Here is a 26,308-nt window from a genome sequence, read left to right on the forward strand (position 1 = left end):
ACCATAGCAGATAAACTTTTATACTCTCTAGACTATTTTCCACAGTTCTTCTGTTATAAGCTTCACAATTTTTTTTAATTCTATCACTGTGTCCTGAAATATTAAGTCAATTTCTTACCTGACTAAGGATTTTCATTCCTGAGTTAAGCAATTTTTTGGCAGCCTTGTAGTAAATGGTTCCAGGTTTGTTGTAAATCATTGCATTGTGACAAATCTGCTTGAAATTTTCCTAAAGGCAGAATATATGGTAATAAATAATAAGTGTCACAAGCTAAGATAGTATGTTTGAGTCATAAATGCTGCAGTGAATGGCACCAACTACTACTTTACAACACAGTACAGTCACGGAAATTAAAGGGTTTGCTCAGCCTAGGCATGCTATACCCTTTCTACCAATACTAGTCTAATCAGCTTGTTAAAAAGTAGCAGGAAGGGAAAAAGAAACCTCAATGGGGGAGGGCACAGAACTTAAATAGCACGTAAAAAAGCCAAAGCTCAGGGAAATAGCTCATGAGAAGTGGACAGAAAAAAAAAAATGTAGGAGGAAGGGAACAAACTTCATTTTGCATCCTGATGACACCACTGTTTCAGACCCTTCTGTTGTCTATATGAGGTACCCAAACCTTCTTGAAAGAAAGGAGACATCCCCCAAAGAGAGGGCAAGTCTTCAAGTCAGACAGATTAAAACATAGAGGTGGAGGACTTGGAAGCTCTGTGCAAGAGTTGCTAGGATAGCTTGGGTTTGAAGGATGGTTCCTTAGGTATTGAGCAGTGTCTTTTCAGACTTCGGGGAAAAGTTTTGGAAGGGGCAAAATCTCAGTGTCTAAAGAGAGTGAGCTAAACTGACTGCATTCAAACTTCTTGTTACAACAAGAACAGGCAGGCAAAATGCATCGAATACATGGGGAAGACTGCAGTGGCCAGGAAGCAATAGAAACTAAAGCCTTGGTGATTAGAAGGGAAAAGATGGCACTAGCTGCAGCAGTGGCGGCCCAGTGGAGGTGGTGTGAGAAGAAGGAAAGGGAGTTGGGGAATGTCCAAGAGAGGCCCCAGGGAAGAAAAAAAAAAGTCATGAAAGTAACCTGGGTGGGGAATCTAGAAGAGAGTATGGCATATTAGCCACAGCAGGTAGAAAAAGGGAGAATAGATGGCTCATTGTTTATTACAGTTAAATATTATGGTTGCCATTGCTCATACCTTAAGTTCCTCTATGGATTCAAATTCCCTGTTCCTAATCTTCTCCTTCATTGTACTGAAGTCCATTGGATTCTTAATGATCATTGAATAACCAGGTGCAATGAAGTCTGTGACAGGGAATGCAAAGAAAGAGCTGGGGTCCTTTCTGTGGATGTAAAAAAAAAAAATTGTCAATGTAATCAAATGGTAATGTATTTCATTTTAGTGTCTTAGAAAAATGGTGTTGATGAAGAAAAATTTACATTTTACAATTCGCTGATGACTAAGGCAATATGGAGAACCTGTTGACTTTTATATAAAAATATTAATCATTTCACTACTTCTCTGCTGCTGTATGCTACAGAGGAAGTTGTATATTTCCTTTTTGTCTGACCACAGGGCTCTCTGCTGACACCTCTGTCCATTTCAGGAACTGTTCAGAGCAGGAGAGGTTTGCTACTTTTCCTGCTCTGGACAGTTCCTGACATGGACAGAGGTGTCAGCAGAGAGCACTGTGGTCAGACTGAAAAGAACTATACAACTTCCTCTAGAGCATACAGCGGCTGATAAGTACTGGAAGGATTAAGATTTTTTTTAAATAAAAGTAATTTACAAATCTGTTGGTTTTTTAAAAGTTTGATTTAAAAAAAAATAAATAAAAAAAATTTTTTTTTTTTAATTGTTTCCCAATGGACACAGCAGTTTTTCATTAGTTTTTTTACTCTTTTCCCCCCCTCGTCTTCTATTTGCCATAATGCTTTTACTTTTCTACCTACAGACCCATATATATATGTGGCAAACATGTCCAGAATTAGCCATGGGACCATCCAGGTATAAAGTGCCCTCAGCTCCTGAGTGCGCTTCATTGATCAAGAATGGGCACCCAGCATATATGTATGCCCTGCGTCTTCTAGGGGTTAATAGGATCAATGCTTTAAAGGGATACTCCACTTGCCAGCGTTTGGAGCATTTATTTCCAAATGCTGTCTGTGTGCTGCAAGTCTATGGGAAATAGAAGGAAATGCGTTTTCTCATACATTTTCAACACATTCTATACAGGACTCCAATAGTAAACAAGGTCCTGTATATCAGAATCTCCTAAATGGAGATATTGAATACGAATGATACATGTTCCATCCACTGTTGGCCATGCAGAAACAAGACCTACAGGAAAAGTCACTCACCTTTGCAGTTGCCTCACAAGCTGATTCAAAGCCTCTTGCAGTGGAGTTTGTTCTTCTGTATGTAAATTAAGAGCAAAATATTTCATAAGAAAACAAGACTCCTGTTTATCTAGATATTTTACCTTTTTAACTGAAAAGTAGAACAAACTAATACATTGACATTAGTAACTAAGGTAAATACATAAAGTGAAACAACATTAGTTGTATTCACTGCTGTTTGTTTGGACATTTAAAACTTTAGACCATCCGTTTGATAGAAGGGTGTCACATTGCTTAAACTGTCTGCTACCACCTGCAATCTGTACAGGAATTGGGCAGCAAATGACGAATTACACTGGAACTCCACTATGAAGCAAGACACTATTTCAACATAAAATCAATGGGCTATTGAAGGGGTTATCCAGGAAATAAACTTTTCATTATATATCAACTGGCTCCAGAAAGTTAAAAAGATTTGTAAATTACTTCTATTAAAAAAACTTAATCCTTTCAGTACTTATGAGCTGCTGAAGTTGAGTTGTTCTTTTCTGTCTAAGTGCTCTCTGATGACACCTGTCTCGGGAACTGTCCAGAGTAGGAGCAAATCCCCATAGTAAACCTCTTCTACTCTGTGCAGTTTCCGAGACAAGCAGAGATGTCAGCAGAGAGCACTGTTGCCAGACAGAAAAGAACAAATCAACTTCAGCAGCTGATAATTATTGGAAGGATTAAGATTTTTTAATAGTAATTTACTAGTAATTTACAAATCTGTTTAACTTTCTGGAGCCTGTTGGTATAATTTTTTTTCCTGGAATACCCCTTTAACATAGCCTTACAGGGCTCATGGGATCTGATCCTAGCTCTGTCCGAGCATAACTGTTTTAGCCTTGGCCCATACCCTCAGCAGAGCTTGGGGCAAACTGTTAGGGGCTTAATAAAAGGATGATACATTTAGAAGCCTTAACTGTTAACCAAAGTGGATAGAAAGAGTGTGACTCTGGAGAAACCCATATGTCAGTTTATTATGTTAATTAAAGGGGTATTACAGGGGGGGAAAAAAATGTTTTTTTTTTTTTTTTTTTTTTTTTAAATCAACTGGCTCCAGAAAGTTAAACAGATTAGTAAATTACTTCAATTAAAAAATCTTAATCCTTCCAATAATTATCAGCTGCTGAAGTTGATTTGTTCTTTTCTGTCTGGCAACAGTGCTCTCTGCTGACATCTCTGCTTGTTTGCTATGGGGATTTGCTTCTACTCTGGACAGTTCTCGAGACACGTGTCAGCAGAGAGCACTTAGACAGAAAAGAACAACTCTTTCAGCAGAACAGTACAGAAGTAATTTACTAATCTGTTTAACTTTCTGGAGCCAGTTGATTGAGATATATACAGGGGTCCCTCAAGTTACGATATTAATTGGTTCCAGGACGACCATTGTATGTTGAAACCATTGTATGTTGAGACCAGAACTCTATGGAAACCTGGTAATTGGTTCTAAAGGCACCAAAATGTCATCCAAAAAAATTAGGAAAAAGTGAGAATTGAAGAAAAATAAGTAGATAACTAATACAGATAAAACAAATCCTTACATATAACAGTAAGAAAGATCTGCTGGGAGCTGTAAATCACTGTCTGTGTAAGTGTTTCCCAAGCATGGAGCCCCCAGCTGTTGCAAAACTACAACTCCCAGCATGCCCGGACAGCCGTAGGCTGTCCGGGCATGCTGGGAGTTGTAGTTTTGCAACAGCTAGGGGCACCCTGCTTGGTAAGCACTGGTCTATGTAGAGGACAGGAGCTTCTTCAGGGTCCTGTACAGTACACAGTGTCCTATAAAAGTAACATGGAGCCGACCTCACCTGGTGTCCAGAGGAGCAGGTAACCCTGGTACAGGTAAAATGTACAGAACATGTAATACCTTCCTGTACTGTAGGGGGCGCTACTAGACATCAGTCAGTGCATACGCTTCAGTAATACAGGGGTTTTACCAGTGAATGCCTATTCTTATTGGTCGGTTCTTTCAGCCATTGACACATTTCACAGATCTGGACTGTCCGTAGCATTGTATGTTGAGTCTGGTTTCAACTTACAATGGTCCAGAAAAGACCATTGTATGTTGAAACTATTGTATGTTGAGGCCATTGTAAGTTGAGGGATCACTGTATCTATATCTAAGTTTTTTCCTGGATAACCCCTTTAACACTACAGAATTTCTGGGTAGAATTTTGAAGGAGAATTTCACTCGGAAATTCTAGTGTAGCAGAACTCCATAGTTGACAATGGGATTCCGCTGCACAGCGCACACTACAAAATGTCAGCGGTGTATATTCTGCCACTAAAACAATGAGCTTGCCATCTCAGGCTGGAAGCGTGAACATAGCATAACAGTGCCTACGCAATCAAGCAGCAGAAAACCAGATTCCTGCCACACCTACCTAAAATGCAGATAAGTGAGAATGTAATGTCTACAAACAATAGAGAGGGAATCATTTAATATCCCAGGATTAGAAGTAATCCGTTCTTTGGCACCAGCAGAGGTCATGCCTAATGCGGTCCCCATTCTTGGACATCATTTCTTTTGTTATTGATAATGACCATTAAAGTGGACAAAATGTTAAAACTTGGCAGTGACAGTTTTGACAAAGTTGGTTTTGTACCCAAGTACCTTGGTGATAAGTTCCTATGAGCTTAGGTACATAAAGGTTTATCTTTACCTTCTGGTTTTGCCAAGGAAGATTCTGGAACAGATACTGCCGGTATATCAGCTCCAAGTGGTGAATGGAGGCTGCGTTCTTTATCCAGGTCACTTTCATGTGAATTTTTCTCTCTTTTCTTTTTATCATCCTGAAAATATGAATGACCAGAAAAGATTAAGCGTAACTATTATTAAAAGTCTGACATACTGTAATGAGTTGGAAAGTAAAGAAATCCTAATAAGTATGCAACTTTATGTTTGACAGAAAATAAAATTCACTATTTAGTTATATGCCTTCATCTTAGCATACGTTAATACACACTATTATATATGTTCCATTACAGGGCTATTTTCTCCTGGCAAAGTGGCACACAGAAGTGCATGAATACATCTTACAGTCAGCAATACAGGTTTCTGTGTGATGTGCTCAGTTCACAAGATGTGTGCTGTATATCACAATACAACTGTATTCCATTTAAAATGAACTGCTCTTTAACTTGTCCAGCTATTATACCATGTCTAGAGCAGGAGATAACTACATTTATCAATGTTTATATAGGCAGAAGCATAGATGTATAAACAGAGGAGGGTTGATCTCAGCAAAAGGCAACAGTTTGTCTTATGGTGCATTCACATCATGATTTTACTATACGGTTGCCACTTTTTTTATTTTTATATACGTTTCTGATTCTGTGCCAAGATGGGAGTAGTAGTAGGAGTGACGGCTCCTGTGAGGGACGCAGGTGAAATTGAGTTCCATTTCCCAGCTGAATGAACACCAATGTTACATACCAATGTTTAAATACCCCACCGAAAGCCGTGAATTGCCACTCGGTCCCTGCCATTCAGGGCTCCTGGCGGGGAATATGAAGAGAAGAGTTTTTATATATTTCGACAGGGAGAGGAGCGGCATGGAATGCTGCCCACTCCCTTGGTTTATAAGTTATGATCACAGCAGGTCTCAGAAGTGAGACCCGATGCTATCAGTCCCTCAGCCCCTGTACTACTACCCCAACATAGAACAGACTTTTCCATGATGGGAGCAGTAGTAGTACAAGCACTACAGCAGTCACCAGAGCCACCTTCAGGGGGTGATTTAACCCATCACCTAATGTCTGAACTATAAAAATGTTTTTAGTTTAACCACATAAAGTCCCATCAAAACAAAAATGGCACCGATAAAAACTACAGATCATGGTGCAAAAAAGGAGTCCTCCAACATCTCCTTATACAAAAAAATAAAAATGTTATAGGGGTCGGAAGAAGACATTTTTAAACATGATAATTTTCATACAAAAACTTATACATTTTTTAAAATAAGTAAAACAAAATCAAACCTATTAAGTTGGGTATCATTTTAAACCTATGGACCTACAGAATTATAAAAGGTGTAATTTTTTCCAAAAAATTTACTGTGTAGAATTGAAAGCCCCCAAAATTTAGAAAATCACGTTTTTTCGCTACGCAATCTTCCGCTACGAGCAGACACACCGGGATCTGCAAGTCACGCGCGCATGCGGAAGAGGGGGGGTGGGGGGAGAATGGTCTTTATGTCTGTGAGTAAACTACATATGCTTGTGAGACTCTCAGATCCCTGTGTATCTGCTTGTAGCAGACAACGCAAGACACACGAGCACAGCGGGAGGGCATCATCAGCACATCCCTAGCGTCAAATACGTTACTGATGAGCTACATGTAACCCTAGCCTTAAAAAGGTATGCATATGGCCTGTAGGACACAAGGATATGGCTTATAATAGCCTCTTTGACTAAGAAGTGGAAAAATCTAATGTAATTCAAGTCACCTTTTTCTTCTTCTTCTCTTCACCAGAAGGTGCTACCTTTTCAGTTTTCTTTTTTTTCTTCTTCTTTTTGTCTTTGTGCTTATCATGGTCTGACTTATCTTCATGGAAACCCTGTGGGAGGGCAGCAGCTCGAGCTGTCGAAAGCTCCTTAACCTCTCCAGTTCCAACTTTCAAGACAAGTTTTAATGGTTTTTCCACATATTCTAATAAAAGATAATAATAAGAATAATTTAATAACAAACAGTAAGATAGCGCCAACACAAAACTTAAAGGCTCCAAATGAGGGCTCTGTTCACACAGGTTTAATAATGGCCTTTCATTCATAACTGAGCCATGACCGCTATGAAGTGCATTGTGAATGATGCTGCAAGTAAGATCCTGTATTTCAGGGCTTCCTATTCAAATGGTGTGCCCCCCTAAGGTCTCATTCATCCTGGGATGCAGACATCTATTGTAATGTACTGCTGCGGGCCCCATTCATTTCAAAGGCTCGAAAGGAGACACCTAATGACTTAACTCTGACTGCTTCCCACTAGTAAACAAAATGTGATGGGCCACAAAAGCGTGGCAGACTATGTAACTTAAACATATCTGTTTGTTTTGAATCCATGTCAAGTAAAGGAAAGAAGGGTTTTAACCTGCAAGCTGGCATATTTGAAGCTGTGCTCAGTCATTTAGCTTACATTGAGATCGGCAGCAGAAAATGAAGCTCCGTTGGCAATTCCGCTAATAATAGCGGAGAAAAGAATACTGTATGAACTTTTATTTTTTTCTGGTAGTTCGGTGCAAAAAAAATAAATAAATAAAAAAAGCTCAACAGACACAGCACAGGACAGAACACAATGGCTATTTGAACTTAGTCATATACACACACACAAGGTTTTCTACATTATATAAAATAGTTTTTGCAAACAGTAGTGCCCATTTAAAGGACATCTGCAGCGTGATTAACACTTATCCCCTATCCAGAGGATAGGGGATAAGTGTTTGATCGCGGGGGGTCCGACCGCTGAGACCCCTGTGATCTCCTGTACGGGGCCGCGGCTGTCCCGTGCAGGGGGCGTGCCAGCCGCAGCATGACGTTTCAGCTGGCACGCCTCCTCCATACATCTCTATGGGAGAGGCAGTGTTCGTGCCTCTCCGTCTTCCCCCATAGAACTGTATGGGGACAGGGAGGAGACGGGGCGTCACCGTCGACCTCTAGGTCGACGCTACGTCACCATGAGCGCTAATGGCGGCGCCCCGTTAGGGAGATCGAGGGGGTCCCATCGGTCGGACCCCCCCGCGACCAAACACTTATCCCCTATCTTGTAGATAGGGGATAAGTGTATATTGCGCTGCAGTTGTCCTTTAAAGGGATACTTCGCCCCTAGACATCTTATTACCTATCCAAAGGATAAGATAAGATGTCTGATCATAGGGGGGTCTGGCCACTGGGACCCCCCCCCCCCCCCCAATCTCCGGTCCGGCACCCAAGTAGTCCTCAGCAGGGAAAGAACTCGGCTCTGTGCAGGATGACGGGCAACTACAGCAGTTATGTCCCCTCCCATAGACATTAATGGAGGGGGCATGACAACCAAGGCTGGCTGAAGCCTAGCACAGCGGGTGTTGAGAACATGAATGTTCATGTAAAGATGCAGCATTTTCCATATAGGTCCAACCACATCAGAGGGCAACTAGGTCCTGTGCTATACCCTATTTAACCCTATGGAGCACCAGTTAGGGATGTGGGCTACAATGATCCAGCTTGCTGTATCTTGTGGTCCCATTCAGTTGGCAGGACATACACTGCTCAAAAAAAAAAAAATAAAGGGAACACTAAGATAACACATCCTAGATCTGAATGAATGAACTAATTGCAGGGGTGTGGAAATTTAATTTAAAAAAATCTACTTGTCCACGGGACTAAAACGGAGCAAAATCTACTTGTCCCTCATGACGATCCACTTGTCCGGCCAATTTTCGCTTTTACACTCTCATTTTTTCCTCCTCACCCTATGATAGCCATAACTACCTACTATAAGGATACCTTTTAATTTTTCAATAACATTCTCCGAACCAAAAAAAAATAAAAAATAAAAATAAATTGGTGAAGTAAAATTGATATGGTAATTTTGCAAATTTGGTGGTTTTCTTTTCTACACCATTTAGTCAGCTAACATGTTGTTATTTTGATACTTTAGGTTGCCTAATTACAGCAATACCAGATTTGTATAGTTTGTCATGTTTTACAAATTTTTTAAAAATTCTGAACTTTTTAGAATTTTTTTTAATTGCCATTTTTTGACCCTTGTAGCTTTATTTATTTATTTTTTATTCGCATACCAGGCTGTATGATGATTATTATTATTATGTTTGCATGTTTTTACATAGGAAAAGGATTTGAACTTTTTACATGGAAGGGGTTAACGTGTGTCTTTTAAATGTATTTATTTATCCAACTGATCCAACTTTCATGTAATGTCCTTAAAACAAGTCAAAATGAGGCTCAGTAGTGTGTGTGGCCTCCACGTGCCCGTATGACCTCCCTACAACGCCTGGGCATGATCCTGATGAGATGGCGGATGGTCTCCTGAGGGATGTCCTCCCAGACCTGGACTAAAGCATCCGCCAACTCCTAGACAGTCTTTAATGCAACATGGTGTTGGTGGATGGAGCGAGACATGATGTCCCAGATGTGCTCGATCGGATCCAGGTCTGGGGAACGGGCGGGCCAGTCCATAGCATCAATGCCTTCCTCTTGCAGGAACTGCTGACACACTCCAGCCACATGAGGTCTAGCATTGTCTCACATTAGGAGAAATCCAGGGCCAACCGGACCAGCATATGGTCTCACAAGGGGTCTGAGGATCTCATCTCGGTACCAAATAGCAGTCAGGCTACCTCTGGCAAGCACATGGAGGGCTGTGTGACCCCCCCCCCCAAAAGAAATGCCACCCCACACTATTACTGACCCACCGCCAAACCGGTCATGCTGGAGGATGTTGCAGGCAGCAGAACGTTCTCCACGGCGTCTCCAGACTGTCACATGTGCTCAGTGTGAACCTGCTTTCATCTGTGAAGAGCACAGGGCGCCAGTGGCAAATTTGCCAATCTTGGTGTTCTCTGGCAAATGTCTAACATCCTGCACGGTACACAGAATCGGTTTCTGACCGTTTGAGTAGATACATGCACATTTGTGGCCTGCTGGAGGTTATTTTGCAGGGCTTTGGCAGGGCTCCTCCTGCTCCTCCTTGCACAAAGGAAGAGGTAGCGGTTCTGCTGCTGGGTTGTTGCCCTCCTATGGCCTCATCCATGTCTCCTGATGTACTGGCCTGTCTCCTGGTAGTGCCTCCATGCTCTGGACACTACGCTGACAGACACAGCAAACTGTGGTTGCCCGGTACCGTATTACATACCGTACCTTGTGTAGAGGTCCCCAAAGTAAGAGTAACTACACTCAGGTAGGGTCCCTCAGGTGGGACAACCCCTAGTTGTTAATATATGTATATATTTAATAATAGTATATATCTAGGATAATGTATAGTACTTACCTTGTTTACCGTCGCAGGACCTTCGGTCAGGTGACCATGTTAATCTCCTCTATGGTATGTTGGAGGACCTTAGGAGGTCCTTGGGTCACGTGTTACCCACAAATCTTTGTAATGGTGATTGACATCAGTAATGGACCAATTAGCACTAGTCCAGCCTCTGCCCATATAAGGGAGCTGTAGCCAATTATCGCCCTCTTGGGTTGCTGCTCTCGTGGATGCCGGACTAGCAGGACGGATCTGCGCAACTTTCAAAGACACGCTAGGCCTGAAAAACCTACCGGCCTCAGCAGAACTAAAACCGTGAGTTCTAAACTACCTCCGCTAATGCTAGCGTGACTACTGGACCACAACTAAATCCCCTAAATCCAGTGGAACAACGCATAATACTTAAAGACTAACTTGCTAAAGTCCCAACCTTTGTCAATCTCCAAAGAAAGCAGTTGTATGCATAAGAGACTGTTCCGTTATTGAAGGTTGCAGAAAATCTTCAGTAAGTGTTATACCTGTTTCAGAAAACTCTCCAGTCGGTTGTGGACATTCTATTATCTACCTCCCTATTGCTCTTGGGATGGGTGGCGGTAGGACACGTATTACTGAGGAGCCCTCACCCTGGCGTCACAAATAGCAAGGGTTAACAAGCACCCTTTAATAAACGCACAGCTACACTCCCCATACCCTACATCCCCCAGGCTATCACATAGCCTTCTTGCCACAGCTCACATTGATGTGCCATCCTGCACTACCTGAGCCACTTGTGTGGGTTGTAGACTCCGTCTCATGCTACCACTAGAGCGAAAGCACCGCCAGCATTCAAAAGTGACCAAAACATCAGCCAGGAAGCATAGGAACTGAGAAGTGGTCTGTGGTCACCGCCTGCAGAACCACTCCTTTATTGGGAGTGTCTTGCTAATCGCCTATCATTTTCACCTGTTGTCTATTCCATTTGTACAATAGCATGTGAAATTGATTGTCAATCAGTGTTGCTTCCTGAGTGGACAGTGTGATTTCACAGAAGTGTCATTGACTTGGAGTTACATTGTGTTGTTTAAGTGTTCCCTTTATTTTTTGAGCAATATATATATATATATATATATATATATATATATATATATATATATATATAGCCTCCTTACATCCATATGGTATAGGGAGGCAGCACAACCATAAAAGTACAAAGAAAGACAACACCTGAACCCCAACTGCAGGCAACAGTATGGAAAGCCTAGGGACAGTGTTTTCCGACCAGAGTGCCTCCAGCTGTTGCAAAACTACAACTCCCAGCATGCCCGGACAGCCAAAGGCTGTCCGGGCATGCTGGGAGTTGTAGTTTTGCAACAGCTGGAGGTACACTGGTTGGGAAACACAGCTGAGGGTAATGTGGAGCCAGGGATGTAGTAAGAGTAGGCAATGAAATAATGAATGAACGGCGACTACTACCACACACAGCTGCTCTGTAACTACTCCGCCCATTGTCCTGTCAGGCTGGGAGTCGTGTTCTTACACACAGTTCACACACAGAAGAGTATGCGGTTACTCACGGTTCTCAGCCGCAGAGCGCGCCTCCCCCTTGCCGTCATAGCCGTGCTTGTCGCCTTTGTGTTTCTTGTGCTTCTTACCCATCTCTCCCGCCGAGCCCTTCAGGATCTTCCTCCGTATCCCGCTGATGACGTCACGCCGCCGAACCGACAACTCTTTTTGTTGTCTTGCCTGAGGTGGTTTCGGTTCGGTGGAGGAAACCATAGAGACGTTCATTGATGCCGGAAAAAGCGCCAGGACTGCTATTGTTCGAGTAAATGTATAAGCTAGAGCTCCCCCTGCCGATCACTATAGCGAACTGCATGTGTAAATTATTGAAATTCCCTGCAGTGACTGTCACTAGAATGTAGATCAGTGTTTTAAAGCTTACTAGACTGTAACCAGCTCTTTTAGGTGATTGACATGAAGCACCCCACAGACCTAAGTCTAAATTAGGAATTTAACAATGGTTTTAGGGTCAAATTGTCAATTCAATTTATTGATAGCACAACTGTTCTACAGCGCCACCTACAGGCAGGTGTTATTGTTTGATACTTTGGTTGGTACTTACCCCTGGTACATTTTTTAGGCTAGGTCCACACTGCATTGAAACAGGATGCAAATGTATACAGGATTAAAGGGCAGCTGAAGCCATTCATTTCAATGGCTCAAACAGAGTCACCTAGTAACTCCATTCGGGGCGTATACACTATTTTAAGCATACACAAAAGCGCAGGTTGTTACATTGTACAGTCTGCTTAAAATACTGTATATGTCGCTAGGTGACTCTGTTCAAGTCATTACCATATACTTACCATTTTTGTCAGGATGCTGATGAATTCATCTCTCACAGAAGCACTAATGCAGTTGTGGTGTCCCGGTACCGTATTGCATACCGTACCTAGTGTAGAGGTCCCCAAAGTCAGAGTAACTACGTTCAGGTAGGGTTCCCCAGGTGGGACAGCCCCTAGTCACCTCTCCTCAAGTCTAATTTTCTAATGATAATACATGTATATATTTAATAATTATATATATATATTTTATGATAATGTATAGTGCTTACCTTGTTTAGCGTTGCAGGACCTTCGGTATGTTGGAGGACCTTTGGAGGTCCTTGGGTCACGTGTTACCCACAAGTCTTTGTAATGGTGATTGACAGCAGTATGGACCAATTAGCGTTAGTCCAGCCCCTGCCCATATAAGGGAGCTGCGTCTAATTATCGCTCTCTTGGGTGGCAGCTTTCGTGGATGCCGGACTAACAGGACGGTTCTGCGCAACTTTCAAAGACACGCTAGGCCTGAAAAACCTGCCGGCCTCAGCTGAACCAAAACCGTGAGTTCAAATCTAAATCCCCGCTAATGCTAGCGTGACTACTGGACCTCAACTAACCCTTAAATCCAGTGGAACAGCACACAATATTAAAAGACTCTAAATTATAAAGTCCCAACCTTTGTCAATCTCCAAGGAAAGCAGTTGTTATGCTTAGAGACTGTTCTGTTATTGAAGCTTGCAGAAATTCTTCAGTAAAAGTTAATCCTGTTTCAGAAAACTCTCTGGTTGTGGACAATCTATTATTATATACCTCCCTATCGCTCTTGGGAAGGGTGGCGGTAGGACAAGCGTTACTGAGGAGCCCTCAACCTGGCGTCACGAATAGCAAGGGTTAACAAACACCCTTTAATTGCTGCACAGCTACGCTCCCCATACCTAACATCCCCCATGCTATCACACAGTGTTTTCTGAGCCCGATCCATCAGCCTCCATTTAACACAAGTGCCTGGTGCATTAATCGGGTTCATGGAGCCCCATTTATACATTTAACCCCTTAAGGACTCAGGGTTTTTCCGTTTTTGCACTTTCGTTTTTTCCTCCTTACCTTTTTAAAAATCATAACCCTTTCAATTTTCCACCTAAAAATCCATATTATGGCTTATTTTTTGCATCACCAATTCTACTTTGCAGTGACATTAGTCATTTTACCCAAAAATTCACGGCGAAACAGGAAAAAAAATCATTGTGCGACAAAATTGAAGAAAAAACGCCATTTTGTAACTTTTGGGGGCTTCCGTTTCTACGCAGTGCATATTTCGGTAAAAATGACACCTTATCTTTGTTCTGTAGATACCCTACTTATATAGGTTTGATTTTGTCGTACTTCTGGAAAAAATCATAACTACATGCAGGAAAATTTATACGTTTAAAATTGTCATCTTCTGACCCCTATAACTTTTTATTTTTCCACGTACAGGGCGGTATGAGGACTTATTTTTTGCGCTGTGATCTGAAGTTTTTATCGGTACAATTTTTGTTTTGATCGGACTTTTTGATCACTTTTTATAAATTTTTTAATGGTATAAAAAGTGACCAAACAACGCTTTTTTGGACTTTGGAATTTTTTACGTGTACGCCATTGACCGTGCGGTTTAATTAACAATACAGTGGTCCCTCAACATACGATGGTAATTCGTTCCAAACGAGCCATCGTTTGCCGAATCCATCATATGTTGAGGGATTCGTGCAATGTAAAGTATAGGAAGCTGTACTCGCCTGTCCCCGCCGCTCGAAATGGTGTCCCCGCCGCTCCCGATGGTGATCCCGGGCCTCCGCTGGGCTCTCCGCTGTCTTCTCCGGTCCTCCGCTGTCTTCTCTGGTCCTCTTCTGTCTTCTCCGGTCCTCTTCTGTCTTCCGCAAGGCCTTACTGGGCCTGCGTAGCGACGTCATTACGCCGCTGCGTACGCCATTCCTATTGTATGGCGTGCGCAGCAGCGTATTGACATCATCGGAGAGGGCCGAGAAGACACTGGAAGACCAGCGTTGGACCCGGAGGGCACCCCGGAGCATCGTGAAGGGGTAAGTAATACTTACCCCACCACACGGGGAACATTAAGCTGCTATCCGGCAGCAGCTTAAGCATTTGGCGCTGCCGGATAGCACTTAATGCGATGGCCCCGACATAAAAAAACATCGTATGTCGATGCTGACATCGACATGCGATGGCCTCTGAGAGGCCATCGTATGTCGATTTCATCATATGTCGGAGCCATCGTAGGTCGGGGGGCTGTATATTTTTATAGTTCGGACATTTACGCACGCGGCGATACCACATATGTTTATTTTTATTTACACTGTTTTATTTTTTTTATGGGAAAAGGGGGGTGATTCAAACTTTTATTAGGCAAGGGGTTAAATGACCTTTTATTAACACTTTTTTTTTACTTTTTTTTTGCAGTGTTATAGCTCCCATAGGGACCTATAACTCTGCACACACTGATCTTTTACACAGATCACAGGCGTGTATTAACACGCCTGTGATCAGTGTTATCGGCGCTTGACTGCTCCTGCCTGGATCTCAGGCACGGAGTAGTCATTCGTCGATCGGACACCGAGGAGGCAGGTAAGGGCCCTCCCGGTGTCCTGCAAGCTGTTCGGGACCCGCGATTTCACCGCGGCAATCCCGAACAGCCCGACTGACTAGCCGGGATAGTTTCACTTTCACTTTAGAAGCGGCTGTCAGCTTTGACCGCCGCTTCCAAAGGGTTAATACCGCACATTGCGGCGATGTGTGGTATTAGCCGCGGGTCCCGGCCGTTGATGAGCGCCGGGACCGACGCGATGTGATGCGGGATCGCAGCGCGATCCCGCTTCATATCGCGGGAGCCGGCGCAGGACGTAAATATACATCCTGCGTCGTTAAGGGGTTAAAGGGGTACTCCGGTGGAATTTTAGTTTTTTCTAAAATCAACTGGTGCTCAAAAGTTGAACAGATTTGTAAATTACTTCTATTTAAAAAACCTTCCAATACTTACAGTCATGGCCGTAAATGTTGACACCCCTGAAATTTTTCAAGAAAATGAAGTATTTCTCACAGAAAAGGATTGCAGTAACACATGTTTTGCTATACACATGTTTATTCCCTTTGTGTGTATTGGAACTAAACCGAAAAAGGGAGGAAAAAAAGCTAATTGGACATAATGTCACACCAAACTCCAAAAATGGTCTGGACAAAATTATTGGCACCCTTAACTTAATATTTAGTTGCGCACCTTTTGGAAAAAATAACTGAAATCAGTCGCTTCCTATAACCAATCAATAAGCTTCTTACACCTCTCAGCCGGAATGTTGGACCACTCTTCCTTTGCAAACTGCTCCAGGTCTCTCTTATTGGAAGGGCGCCTTTAACCAACAGCAATTTTAAGATCTCTCCACAGATGTTCAATGGGATTTAGATCTGGACTCATTGCTGCCACTTCAGAACTCTCCAGTGCTTTGTTGCCATCCATTTCTGAGTGCTTTTTGATATATGTTTGGGGTCATTGTCCTGCTGGAAGAACCAAGATCCTGGACGCAAACCCTGTGCAGGGCTGTGCAGTGCGAACCAAAATCCGTAGGTAATCCTCACATTTCATAATGCCTTGCAGACATTTAAGGTACCAAGTGCCAGAGGCAGCAGAACAACCCCAAAACATCATAGAACCTCCACCATATTTCACTGTAGGTACTGTGTTCTTTTCTTTGTAGGCCTCAATCTGTTTTCGGTAAACAGTAGAATCAAGCTATATCTTGGTCTCATCTGTCCACAAGACATTTTCCCAGAAGGATTTTGGCTTACTCAAGTTCATTTTGGCAAAATGCAGTCTTGCTTTTTAATGTCTCTGTGTCAGCAGTGGGGTCCTCCTGGGTCTCCTGCCATAGTGTTTCATTTCATTTAAATGTCGACAGATAGTTCGCACTGATGCTCCCTGAGCCTGCAGGACAGCTTGAATATCTTTGGAACTTGTTTGGGGCTGCTTATCCCCCATCCAGACTATCCTGCTTTGAAAACTTTTTTTCAATTTTTCTCTTCCGTCCACGCCCAGGAGATTAGCTACAGTGCCATGGGTTGCAAACTTCATGATAATACTGCGCACTGTGAACAAAGGCAAATCTAGATCTCTGGAGATGGACTTGTAACCTTGAGATTGTTGATATTTTTCCACAATTTTGGTTCTCAAGTCCTCAAACAGTTCTCTTCTCCCCTTTCTGTTGTCCATGCTTAGTGTGGCGCACACAGACACACAATGCAAAGACTAAGTGAACTTCTCTCCTTTTTATCTGCTTTCAGTTGTAATTTTTATATTGACCACACCTGTTACTTGCCCCAGGTGAGTTAAAAGAGCATCACATGCTTGAAACAATCTTATTTTTCCCCAATTTTGAAAGGGTGACAATAATTTTGTCCAGCCCATTTTTGGATTTAGGTATGACATTATGTCCAACTTACTTTTTTCCTCCATTTTTTGGTTTAGTTCCAATACACACAAAGGGAATAAACGTGTATAGCAAAACATGTGTTACTGCAATCCTTTTCTGTGAGAAATACTTCATTTTCTAGAAAAATTTCAGGTGTGTCAACATTTAAGGCCATGACTGTATATCAGAATATAATAATTCAAAGAAAACATCTGGTCATTTAAAAGTTGTTGAGCTACCCATAACAACCAATCAGATCACTCCTTTCATTTTTCAGAGGCCTTTTCAAAAATTACAGAAGTGATCTGATTGATTGCTATGGGCAACTCATCAACTTTTCCTCTGGACAGGTTTTGATAAATCTCCTGCATTACGGTGCGCAAATCTTGCTCAAAGAAAGGACATCCGCTAGACATACCTCAGTACCACATTGTTCATATGTTGCACACACAGGTTGCTCACACATTAGACACATGTCAGGGCAGAATGGAGAAATAGCTGAGCTGTCAGTTCATTAAAGGGGTACTCCGGTGGAAAACATTTTTTTTAGGTATTTATAAGTCAACTGGTGGCAGAAAGTAAAACAGATTTGTAAATTACTTCTTTTAAAAAATCTTTACCCTTCCAGTACTTTTTAGCAGCTATATGCTACAGAGAAAATTCTGTTCTTTTTTAAAACATTTTTTGTCTTGTCCACAGTGCTCTCTACTGACACCTCTGTCCATGTCAGGTTTGCAATGGGGATTTTCTCCTGCTCTGGACAGTTCCTGATACGGGCATCAGGTGTCAGCAGAGAGCAGTGTGGACAAGACAAAAAAAGAACAGAATTTCCTCTGTAGCATTCAGGAAGGGTAAAGATTTTTTAATAGAAGTAATTTACAAATCTGTTTAACTTTCTGGCACCAGTTCATAAAAAAAAAAAAAAAAAAAGTTTACCACCGGAGTACCCCTTTAATGCTAGAAAAGAAAACTGGAGACTGATGTTGCTGCTTCAAAGGAATCAGGACTTGTAGAGAGTTCTGCTAATGATTAGTGATGTTGCGAACATAATTTTTTTTGCTAAAATGGACAGAGATGTCAGCAGAGAGTACCAGAAAAATTAGGCATGTACACATGGCTCAAAAATGTGGTATTGTTGCAGCCGCAGCTATAGCAGCGCCCAGAAAAATTGCGGCAGCAGAAAAAGTTCAGAACCAGAGGCCAGAAAAATTAGGCATGTACACATGGCTGAAATATAAGAACAAGCGCATATCCAAGAGTCCAGAAGACTCTATAATGCAGGACGGTGAAAATCACAGAGAAATCCTTTTCAAAATAAAATTTTTCATCAAATCAAGATGAAAGCAGCGGCCAGAAAAATTGCAGCAGCAGAAAAAGTGCAGCACCAGAGGCCAGAAAAATTAGGCAAGTACACATGGCTGAAATATAAGAACAAGCGCATATCCAAGAGTCAAGAAGACTCTATAATGCAGGACAGAGAAACACACAAAAGAATAATTTTCTAAATAAAATTTTTCATCAAATAAAGAAACAGAGTTCATCCCTCTCTGTATTTTATTTTTGAAAATTTAAGTTTAAAAATCACACGCAACAAGCGTTCCTTGGTGTAATGGTTAGTACTCTTGAAAATTCAAGTTTACATTATCATAAAGTCCAGAAGACTCTATAATGCAGGACGGTGGTGTGGTGTGACTCTCCGCTTTGAGGCAAGTCAACCCCAAGATGGCGTGACACTGCCGTATCCGGAATGTGGAATAGCATCTGGGGAGCTGGGGGGGGGGGGGGGGGGGGGAGTGCCGGTGATGTGGAGCAAGACACAGCAGTGGAAGAGGACTCGGCCGAGGATGTTATGGAAGAGGATGGAGTAGGAGGAGTAGAGGAGGTGGCAGCAGGCCTGCCTGCAAGTCGTGGCGGTGTCACCAACTCCTCTGCAGAGCCACGCATTCCATGCTTGGCAGCCGTCACCAGGTTTACCCAATGATATACCTGCCCTGACCATGCTTTGCAGACCAGGTATCAGTGGTCAGATGGACCCTTGCCCCTACACTGTGTGCCAGACATGCCATAATTTCCTTTTGCACAATGGAGTAAAGGTTGGGGATTTCGTCCGGGTACCTTCCACTGCGGTGTCCCAATGGCTACAAAATTTTTAAAGGCCTCAGACTCCACCAGCTTGTATGGTAAAAGCTGGCGGGCTAGCAGTTCCGACAAGCCAGCTGTCAGACGCCGGGCTAGGGGGTGACTTTGAGACATTGGCTTCTTGCGCTCAAACATCTCCTTGACAGACACCTGACTGTGGGCAGATGAGCAGGAACTGCTCAAGACGAGAGACGGAGAGGCGGATGGTTGAGAGTGGGCAAGGAGGGCAGCAGTGGTTGACCTGGCTGAAGATGCTGGACCAGGAGGAGGATGACGGCTTTGACTTTGTGTGTTGCTTGTACTGACGTGTTGATCCCATAGGCGTTTGTGATGTGACATCATGTGCCTTCGTAAAGCAGTTGTGCCTAGGTGGGTGTTGGACTTCCCACGACTCAGTTTCTTCTGGCACAGGTTGCAAATGGCCTCGCTGTTGTCAGAGGCAGACACACAAAAAAATGCCACAATGCTGAACTCTGCGATGACGGCATACTGGTGGTGGCAACAGCTTGTGTTGATTGGCGTCCCGTCTGGCTGACCCCGGGTGCCGATGCATGCTGTCTGACTGTGCCACTAGCTCCTTGCGACGACCTCCCCCTGCTTCCAACTAGTCTCCTCCTCCTCTCTGTCTCCCCATCTGAACTTTCCCCCTCTTCTTCTCTTCTATCGGGCACCCACGTGGCATCCATGGACACATCGTCATCATCAACACCTTCACCGCTATCTGACACCTCAAGAAAGGAAGCAGCAGCGGGTACAACATCATCATCACACCGTACGTCCATGTGTGTAATGCTGCCTGACTCAGACATATCCCTGTTAACTACATCCTTTGGCAATAATGGTTTCGCATCACTCATGTCTTCCAACTGATGCGTAAAACTCCTCTGACGGATCAAGTAAAGCTGCTGTGGTGCTATTGTTGGTGGTGGTGGCAGGCGGGCAAGTGGTAGCATGAGAGGTGCCCGAAGCTAAGCTAGAGGAGGAGAAGGATAGTGCATCAAGGTTCCGAGCGGAAGCTGTAGTAGATTGGGTGTCTTGTGATAGCCAGTCAACTAAGTCCTCAGAACTTTGGGGGTTCAGGGTACGTGGCCTCTGAACACTGGCCATTCTAGGGCCAAAGGGAATCCCAGCACCACGACGGCCCCTGCGGGGTAGCCTTCCTCTGCCTGTCTTTTTTTTTGGGTTAAATTTGCACAAGTGTCACACCAAATGTGATTTGCACTAGGGTGACACAATTTGCCCTGCAGGCAAAAAAACTGGTAACTTTGACGTGAACTGACAGTGACTACTGGTTTTATTTAACAGCCAAAAAAGGTATTTTTTTTTTAAATTTGCACAATTGTCACACCTAATGTGATTTGCATTAGTGTGACAAAGAGCAAAAAAGCTTGCCAGCGGAGTTCCCCTTTTATGCAGTGGTCCCCAACCAGGGTGCCTCCAGCTGTTGCAAAACACACGGACTGATATATTTCAGCCCTTTGAATACTGTAGTAGTTAGTTGCTTTAAAGAAAAAAAGCTTGCCAGTGGAGTTCCCCTTTTATGCAGTGGTCCCCAACCAGGGTGCCTCCAGCTGTTGCAAAACACACGGACTGATATATTTCAGCCCTTTGAATACTGTAGTAGTTAGTTGCTTTAAAGAAAAAAAGCTTGCCAGCGGAGTTCCCCTTTTAAGGAGTGGTCCCCAACCAGGGGGCCTCCAGCTGTTGCAAAACACACGGACTGATCTCTTCAGCCCTTTGAATACTGTAATAGTTAGTTGCTTGAAGGAACTTAAGTTTGATTCTGGAGTACCCCTTTTAACCAGCGGTTCCCTCCCAACCAGGGTACCTCCAGCTTTTTGGGTGCTGTCCTTAAAGCAGATGTTACACTAGTGATTTAGAAGTAAACTGGACCCTGAACACACCACCTAGCAGCAACCTAGCTATCGCTTTCCCTATACAGCAGGAGCAGCTTCTCTGACCCTCCCCTTCCTAAGCCTGCAGCATGCCGAATGAGGGTAAAATGGCGTCCGTGCAAGAGGTAGGAGGGTTTGGAAGGGAGGGACTGCTGCTGATTGGCTGTAATGTGTCTGCTGACTCTGACTCACAGGGTCAAAGTTTACTGCAATGTTAAAGTATAGGGGGCGGATCGAACTTCACATATGTTCGCCCGGCGATGCGAACATGCGAAATTCGCCGGGAACTGTTCGCCGGCGAACAATTCACGACATCTCTACTAATGATCTAAAACCAACATCTTCCATTCTCTAAACCTCTCATTCCTCTCTCCTAGAGGTGGAGCATGCAGCAATAAGGCATTTATCACTTGTCCTGAGGATAGGAGGTCTTGAGTGTTGCTGATGCAAAAGCCTCTTTTACTAGTATTTTGGCAGTTTATCCTGCCATCGCTTATTATGGAAATACCCCTTTACATTCTATAGTACTGGTTAGCAATATCTATATTTTACCACATGGTGGCAATATTCCCAAGAAAATAATCTTTTGGTAGAACAGTCACCACTAGAAATGAGCGAAGTTACAGTAATTCGATTCATCACGAACCTTGCGGCTCAGCGGTTGCTGACTTTAGCCTGCATAAATTAATTCAGCTTTCAGGTGCACCGGTGGGCTGGAAAAGGTGGATACACTCCTTTGTTAGGCTATATTGGTACCGATAAAATCAGATTTTATGAAATGAGAGATATAGATAGTTTCAGGCATCCATCTTGAATCAGATAAATCAGTTCACCTTAATTTGAGAGAATGGAAAGTTTGAGAACACACATAAGACAGAGTGGAATGTGTGAAGACAATACCCATGATGTTTGACAAGTCTCAAATGAAGGTCCTGGAGAGGGAAACTCATTGGCCCTCATTTACTAAGAGTGAAGTGTCGGTTTGTGTTTGACTTTTTTGCTTTTCCGACCTTTTTTGCTCTTGGTATTTACTAATCTGTCGCACTTTTACCGATCTTTTTAGTTGCAGGGAAAAAATCTGTCGCAGGGTTAATACTGTCGCACATTAAAATCTGGCGCATGCATAAATGTGATTCAGAGTGATTCAGATTCCATGTGACAGAATTTAGGTGCTAAACCCCACAAAGAGTTGGAATCCTGTTAGTAAATGAGGGCCATTGTCTGTCATTGTTTTACTCCAATTGGGGGTTTGCTCTGTACACAATGAATGGTCTGCTCTGTATACCTGGATACAGGTGTGTGTGTGTGTGTTTAACAATGTGTTGTAATTTTATTCTAGTTATCTATATCTCTGGCCATCTATTTGAGATGCCTGAGAAGTATTAATGGCATTGTCTTGTCTTGGATTATGTGTATACAGGTGATAAAGTGGCCACAATAATCTTTTGCATCTGTAACACAATTATAATAAATTAATGTTTAGCTGTGATGTCATGTGACTAGCCCTGATCTACATAGTTAACACCCACCAGTCATCATTGGATGTCATTATATTTGTTTGGGCTGATCCTTTAAATAGAAAACAAGCTAAAATCTGGTGTAAGACAGAGGGGTTCATCACAAGACCCCATCATCATCACAGAAGTTCCTAGAGGCTACCTGAAGGGGCGGAGCCATGAAAAGCCAGGGGAGAACTTTGTCCTATGGCCCACTCTTCTCTACTAACCGGTTATGACTACAGGCGTTTCCATGGACCCCAGGGAGCCATCTTTCCTTTATCCAGACGTACTATGTATACTCTCGGTAAGATACACAGGTTTCTTATTCGATTAAATTACCTCCTTTATATTGTGGATGGAATTATGTCATGTAGCTGAGCAGACCTGGCTTTTATATAATCTCAATTATGAGATGCTAATAGTTGTTTATAAGCCACACCCCCTTCTACTGAAGATGAACGGGGCGTGTCTTATGGGAATCGATGCAATCATATTGCATATTAGCATAGTCTAATGGCATCTTCTTCTGCTCCTCCACATGATATAATAATTCCCATGAGGAAACTTAATTTAAGTCTTCCTAATTAGTAGTGTCCTATAAATTATATAATTATATACCGTATCTTACCAGAGATAGTTGTGGTTAGAACTGGGCCGGGTTTACTCCCATTTTGTATATCTAGAGATTAGATGCCCATTTGATATCATTTGATGTGATTATCTCTATGCAAAGTAATCTACTGATATCTGAACTATTACATTAACGTGATCTAAAGTGATGGAAGGTGCTCAAGCCCAAGTGCAGTTGTGCACATACGTTGGAGTGGAGGACCTGCACTTGTAGACCACAAATTGGTTTCACAACTGTGGTAAATGTAAACAATGACATTGGCTAACCATCAAAACTGATGTAAAATTTAGACATTAGCCAGTATATCTTTATATGAAAGACATACCTTAGCCCGCACACCACGCCAAGGTTTCTCAAGTGTTACGGGACCTAATCAAAGCCAGGAACTGAATTACAGCAGCCTTAGGTCCTACTTGCAGACTGCTCCCCAGTTACCTCCAGTGTGGGCTAAGCACACATACAATGGGAGGGGGGAGACAGGTTACAAGCCCCACCCTGGTTGGTTCATTTATAGCAGTCCTCACATTGATATCTGAACTAACCTACTTCTGTGATTAAGTTTAATATTATTTAATAACATACTGTACTAATTTATCATTGATTTATATCTGACATTATGTCATTGATTTTCTTTATATCATTTCATTTAATATCATGGTCTGTTTATATACTCTCTTTAATCTTAATCATTTGTAACCAATAAATGTACATATCATTTTTATAATAACTGTGTTATTATTTTATTATATTGCAAAAGTTACTTCTACCACTACTTCATAGAACTCATATCTGGGAAAATAGTCAGGCCCAGATATGGTAAATTGCAATGTTTGTATTTTTGGCAATTCATAGCGGTCATAATATTTTAAATATTTTTATTTACCATAATGAATCATTCATATGAAAGCTGAACTAATATATGCAGGCTAAAGTCAGCAACCACCGAGCCGAGAGGTTCGTGACGAATTGAATTACTGTAACTTTGCTCATCTCTAGTCACCACTATGCACATTGACCTCTTCAGAGATAACTATCAAGGCTTCATATAATTATAGACTTATACACTGTATATTGCTATTTTTGAAATGCAAATTTAAGATGTTACTGTTATTATAAAAAAAAAAATATTCCGGTCTCCTGTACATACGCCAATTTGTTTCTAGCAGTGTTTGAAAGTAATTACATCTACACCTTAAAGAATCCATATCTATGGTACATAATGACCTATTCCAGATACGTGGATGACATATTGGTCATATGGTCAGGTAACGAACAGCAGTTCTCCAATTTTGTCACATATCTTAATGTGAACAATACCGTCAACATGTCATTCACGTATCAATATGGAGGTGACACATTAGATTTCTTAGATGTCAGTTTAAAGAATGTGGATAACGCTCTGATTACTGAAGGGTACAGGAAAGAAGTCGCCAGGAACACCCTACTTCATTATAACAGTTCACACCAGCAAGTAATAAAAAAGGGAATACCATATAGACAATTTATTAGATTAAAACGTAACGTAACACTAAGGAAGAAACATATAAAAACAGGCTGACAAGTTAGCAGATAGATTAAGAAAATGAGTATGTCCCATTGAATTAATAAGAAAAAGCTGGCAAAAAGCAGATAAGAGAGAAAGAAGTGATCTATTACATGAAAAGATTAAACAGAACCCAGAAAAAACGGTTCACATTTGTGTTTAATAATTCTCCAATGAATAAGACAATTGAAGTCGCAATAAGGAGATATTGGTACATTCTAGAGTCAGACGAGACATTAAAAAACTTAGCAAGACAGAAACCAAGAATCACAAAAAGAACAGAACAATAGGAGACACATTAAGAATAGCACATATCAAAGAGCAAGATACTAAAAGAAAAACTACATGGTTAGGAGATTTTACTCCAAAAGGGAATTTAAAATACAAGAGTTGCAACTTTTGCAGGTGCAACATGTCTACTAAACACATGAGAATAGGACCTATTCATCATACAGTAAACTAATTGATAACCTGCAGATCTAAAACCGTAGTGTATGCGATTTTCTACCCATGCGTTTTCTACTATGTTGGGAAGACGGGATGCCAGCTATTCATGCGGATTAGGGAACATTTTTATTCCATCCGCACAGGCAAGCAAGGTGCGCCCCGTCTATTATCCCATATAAAAGAAACGCATGAGAATAACCCTGAAGTCTTACAGTTCACAGGGCTTGAAAAAGTCAAACCTAAGATTGGAGAAAATATAGATAAGAAACTTCTCCAAAGGGAGTTGCATTGGATCATTAGATCCAATGCAACGGGCCCTCTAGGGTTAAATGACAGAGCAGATACAGCAGTGTGCTTGTGAAGGTCCCACCCATAGGCTGACGTTACCGATCACGTGTGTGGGTTGTCACTATTGGGTTTTACCTGTATTTATGGTGCACGTATCCAGACGAGGTTGAATGGCCGCTAGGCCAGTGTGAAACGGAGCTTGTTGCCCCTTTTGTACCCCCTGTGTATGTTCCTTTTCTATGAATTTATGTGAGTATTTTATCCAATAAAAGAAGTTGGAAGACGCAAGATTGGTGAGTCGACGGTTTTTCCTTTCTCTTATCTACATGTGATTTATAAAAAAAAAAAAATAAAACCTTTGACATATTACACGGACCCCCACCGATCTCTAGATATAGCCAGGAATCTATTATTTTATTAGTCTATTTTATCCCTGACCTTACTAATACCAACACACCTGTTTACAAATCTCTGTACCCATAACACAGCCAAAGAATATTTACTGTCACGGCACTTCAACCTGTCACTGTGGTGCCGACTGTCACTGCATCTCCCAATATCATAGCAGACTCTGGCAGCAGCTCTAAAATACTCTCATGGCAGAAAAGGCCAACATGAAAAGCCTATTTACGATTATTTTAATTAAAAAAATAATACGCTATTTAAAATTGCTTAATTTTCTTCATTACAATATTTTAATATATTTCAAATGTACATTTTATAGTTAAATGTGCAATAGTGCAATAAAAAGATGTA

The 26,308-nt window shown here is 42.1% G+C and overlaps 1 protein-coding gene across 2 annotated transcripts in view; it reads right to left on the reverse strand.

Annotated features, from left to right (window-relative positions):
• The window catches only part of BRD7 (bromodomain containing 7), a 49,063-nt gene extending 36,917 nt beyond the window's left edge, over positions 1-12,146 (reverse strand). Inside the window, exons 1-6 of one of the 2 annotated variants that reach the window (XM_056526357.1) lie at positions 11,982-12,144; positions 6,833-7,035; positions 5,048-5,177; positions 2,361-2,415; positions 1,198-1,342; positions 119-229 (exon numbers count right to left, since the gene is read on the reverse strand). In XM_056526357.1, coding sequence (XP_056382332.1) covers positions 119-229; positions 1,198-1,342; positions 2,361-2,415; positions 5,048-5,177; positions 6,833-7,035; positions 11,982-12,117 — 780 coding nt within the window. In that variant the 5' untranslated portion in view covers positions 12,118-12,144. Of the gene's footprint in view, positions 1-118; positions 230-1,197; positions 1,343-2,360; positions 2,416-5,047; positions 5,178-6,832; positions 7,036-11,903 lie in introns of both variants that reach the window. The other variant, XM_056526356.1, reaches the window with a different exon arrangement.
• Between the last annotated feature and the right edge of the window lie 14,162 nt (positions 12,147-26,308).

Source organism: Hyla sarda, chromosome 6, assembly GCF_029499605.1.
Source record: "Hyla sarda isolate aHylSar1 chromosome 6, aHylSar1.hap1, whole genome shotgun sequence".
Classification (NCBI taxonomy): domain Eukaryota; kingdom Metazoa; phylum Chordata; class Amphibia; order Anura; family Hylidae; genus Hyla; species Hyla sarda.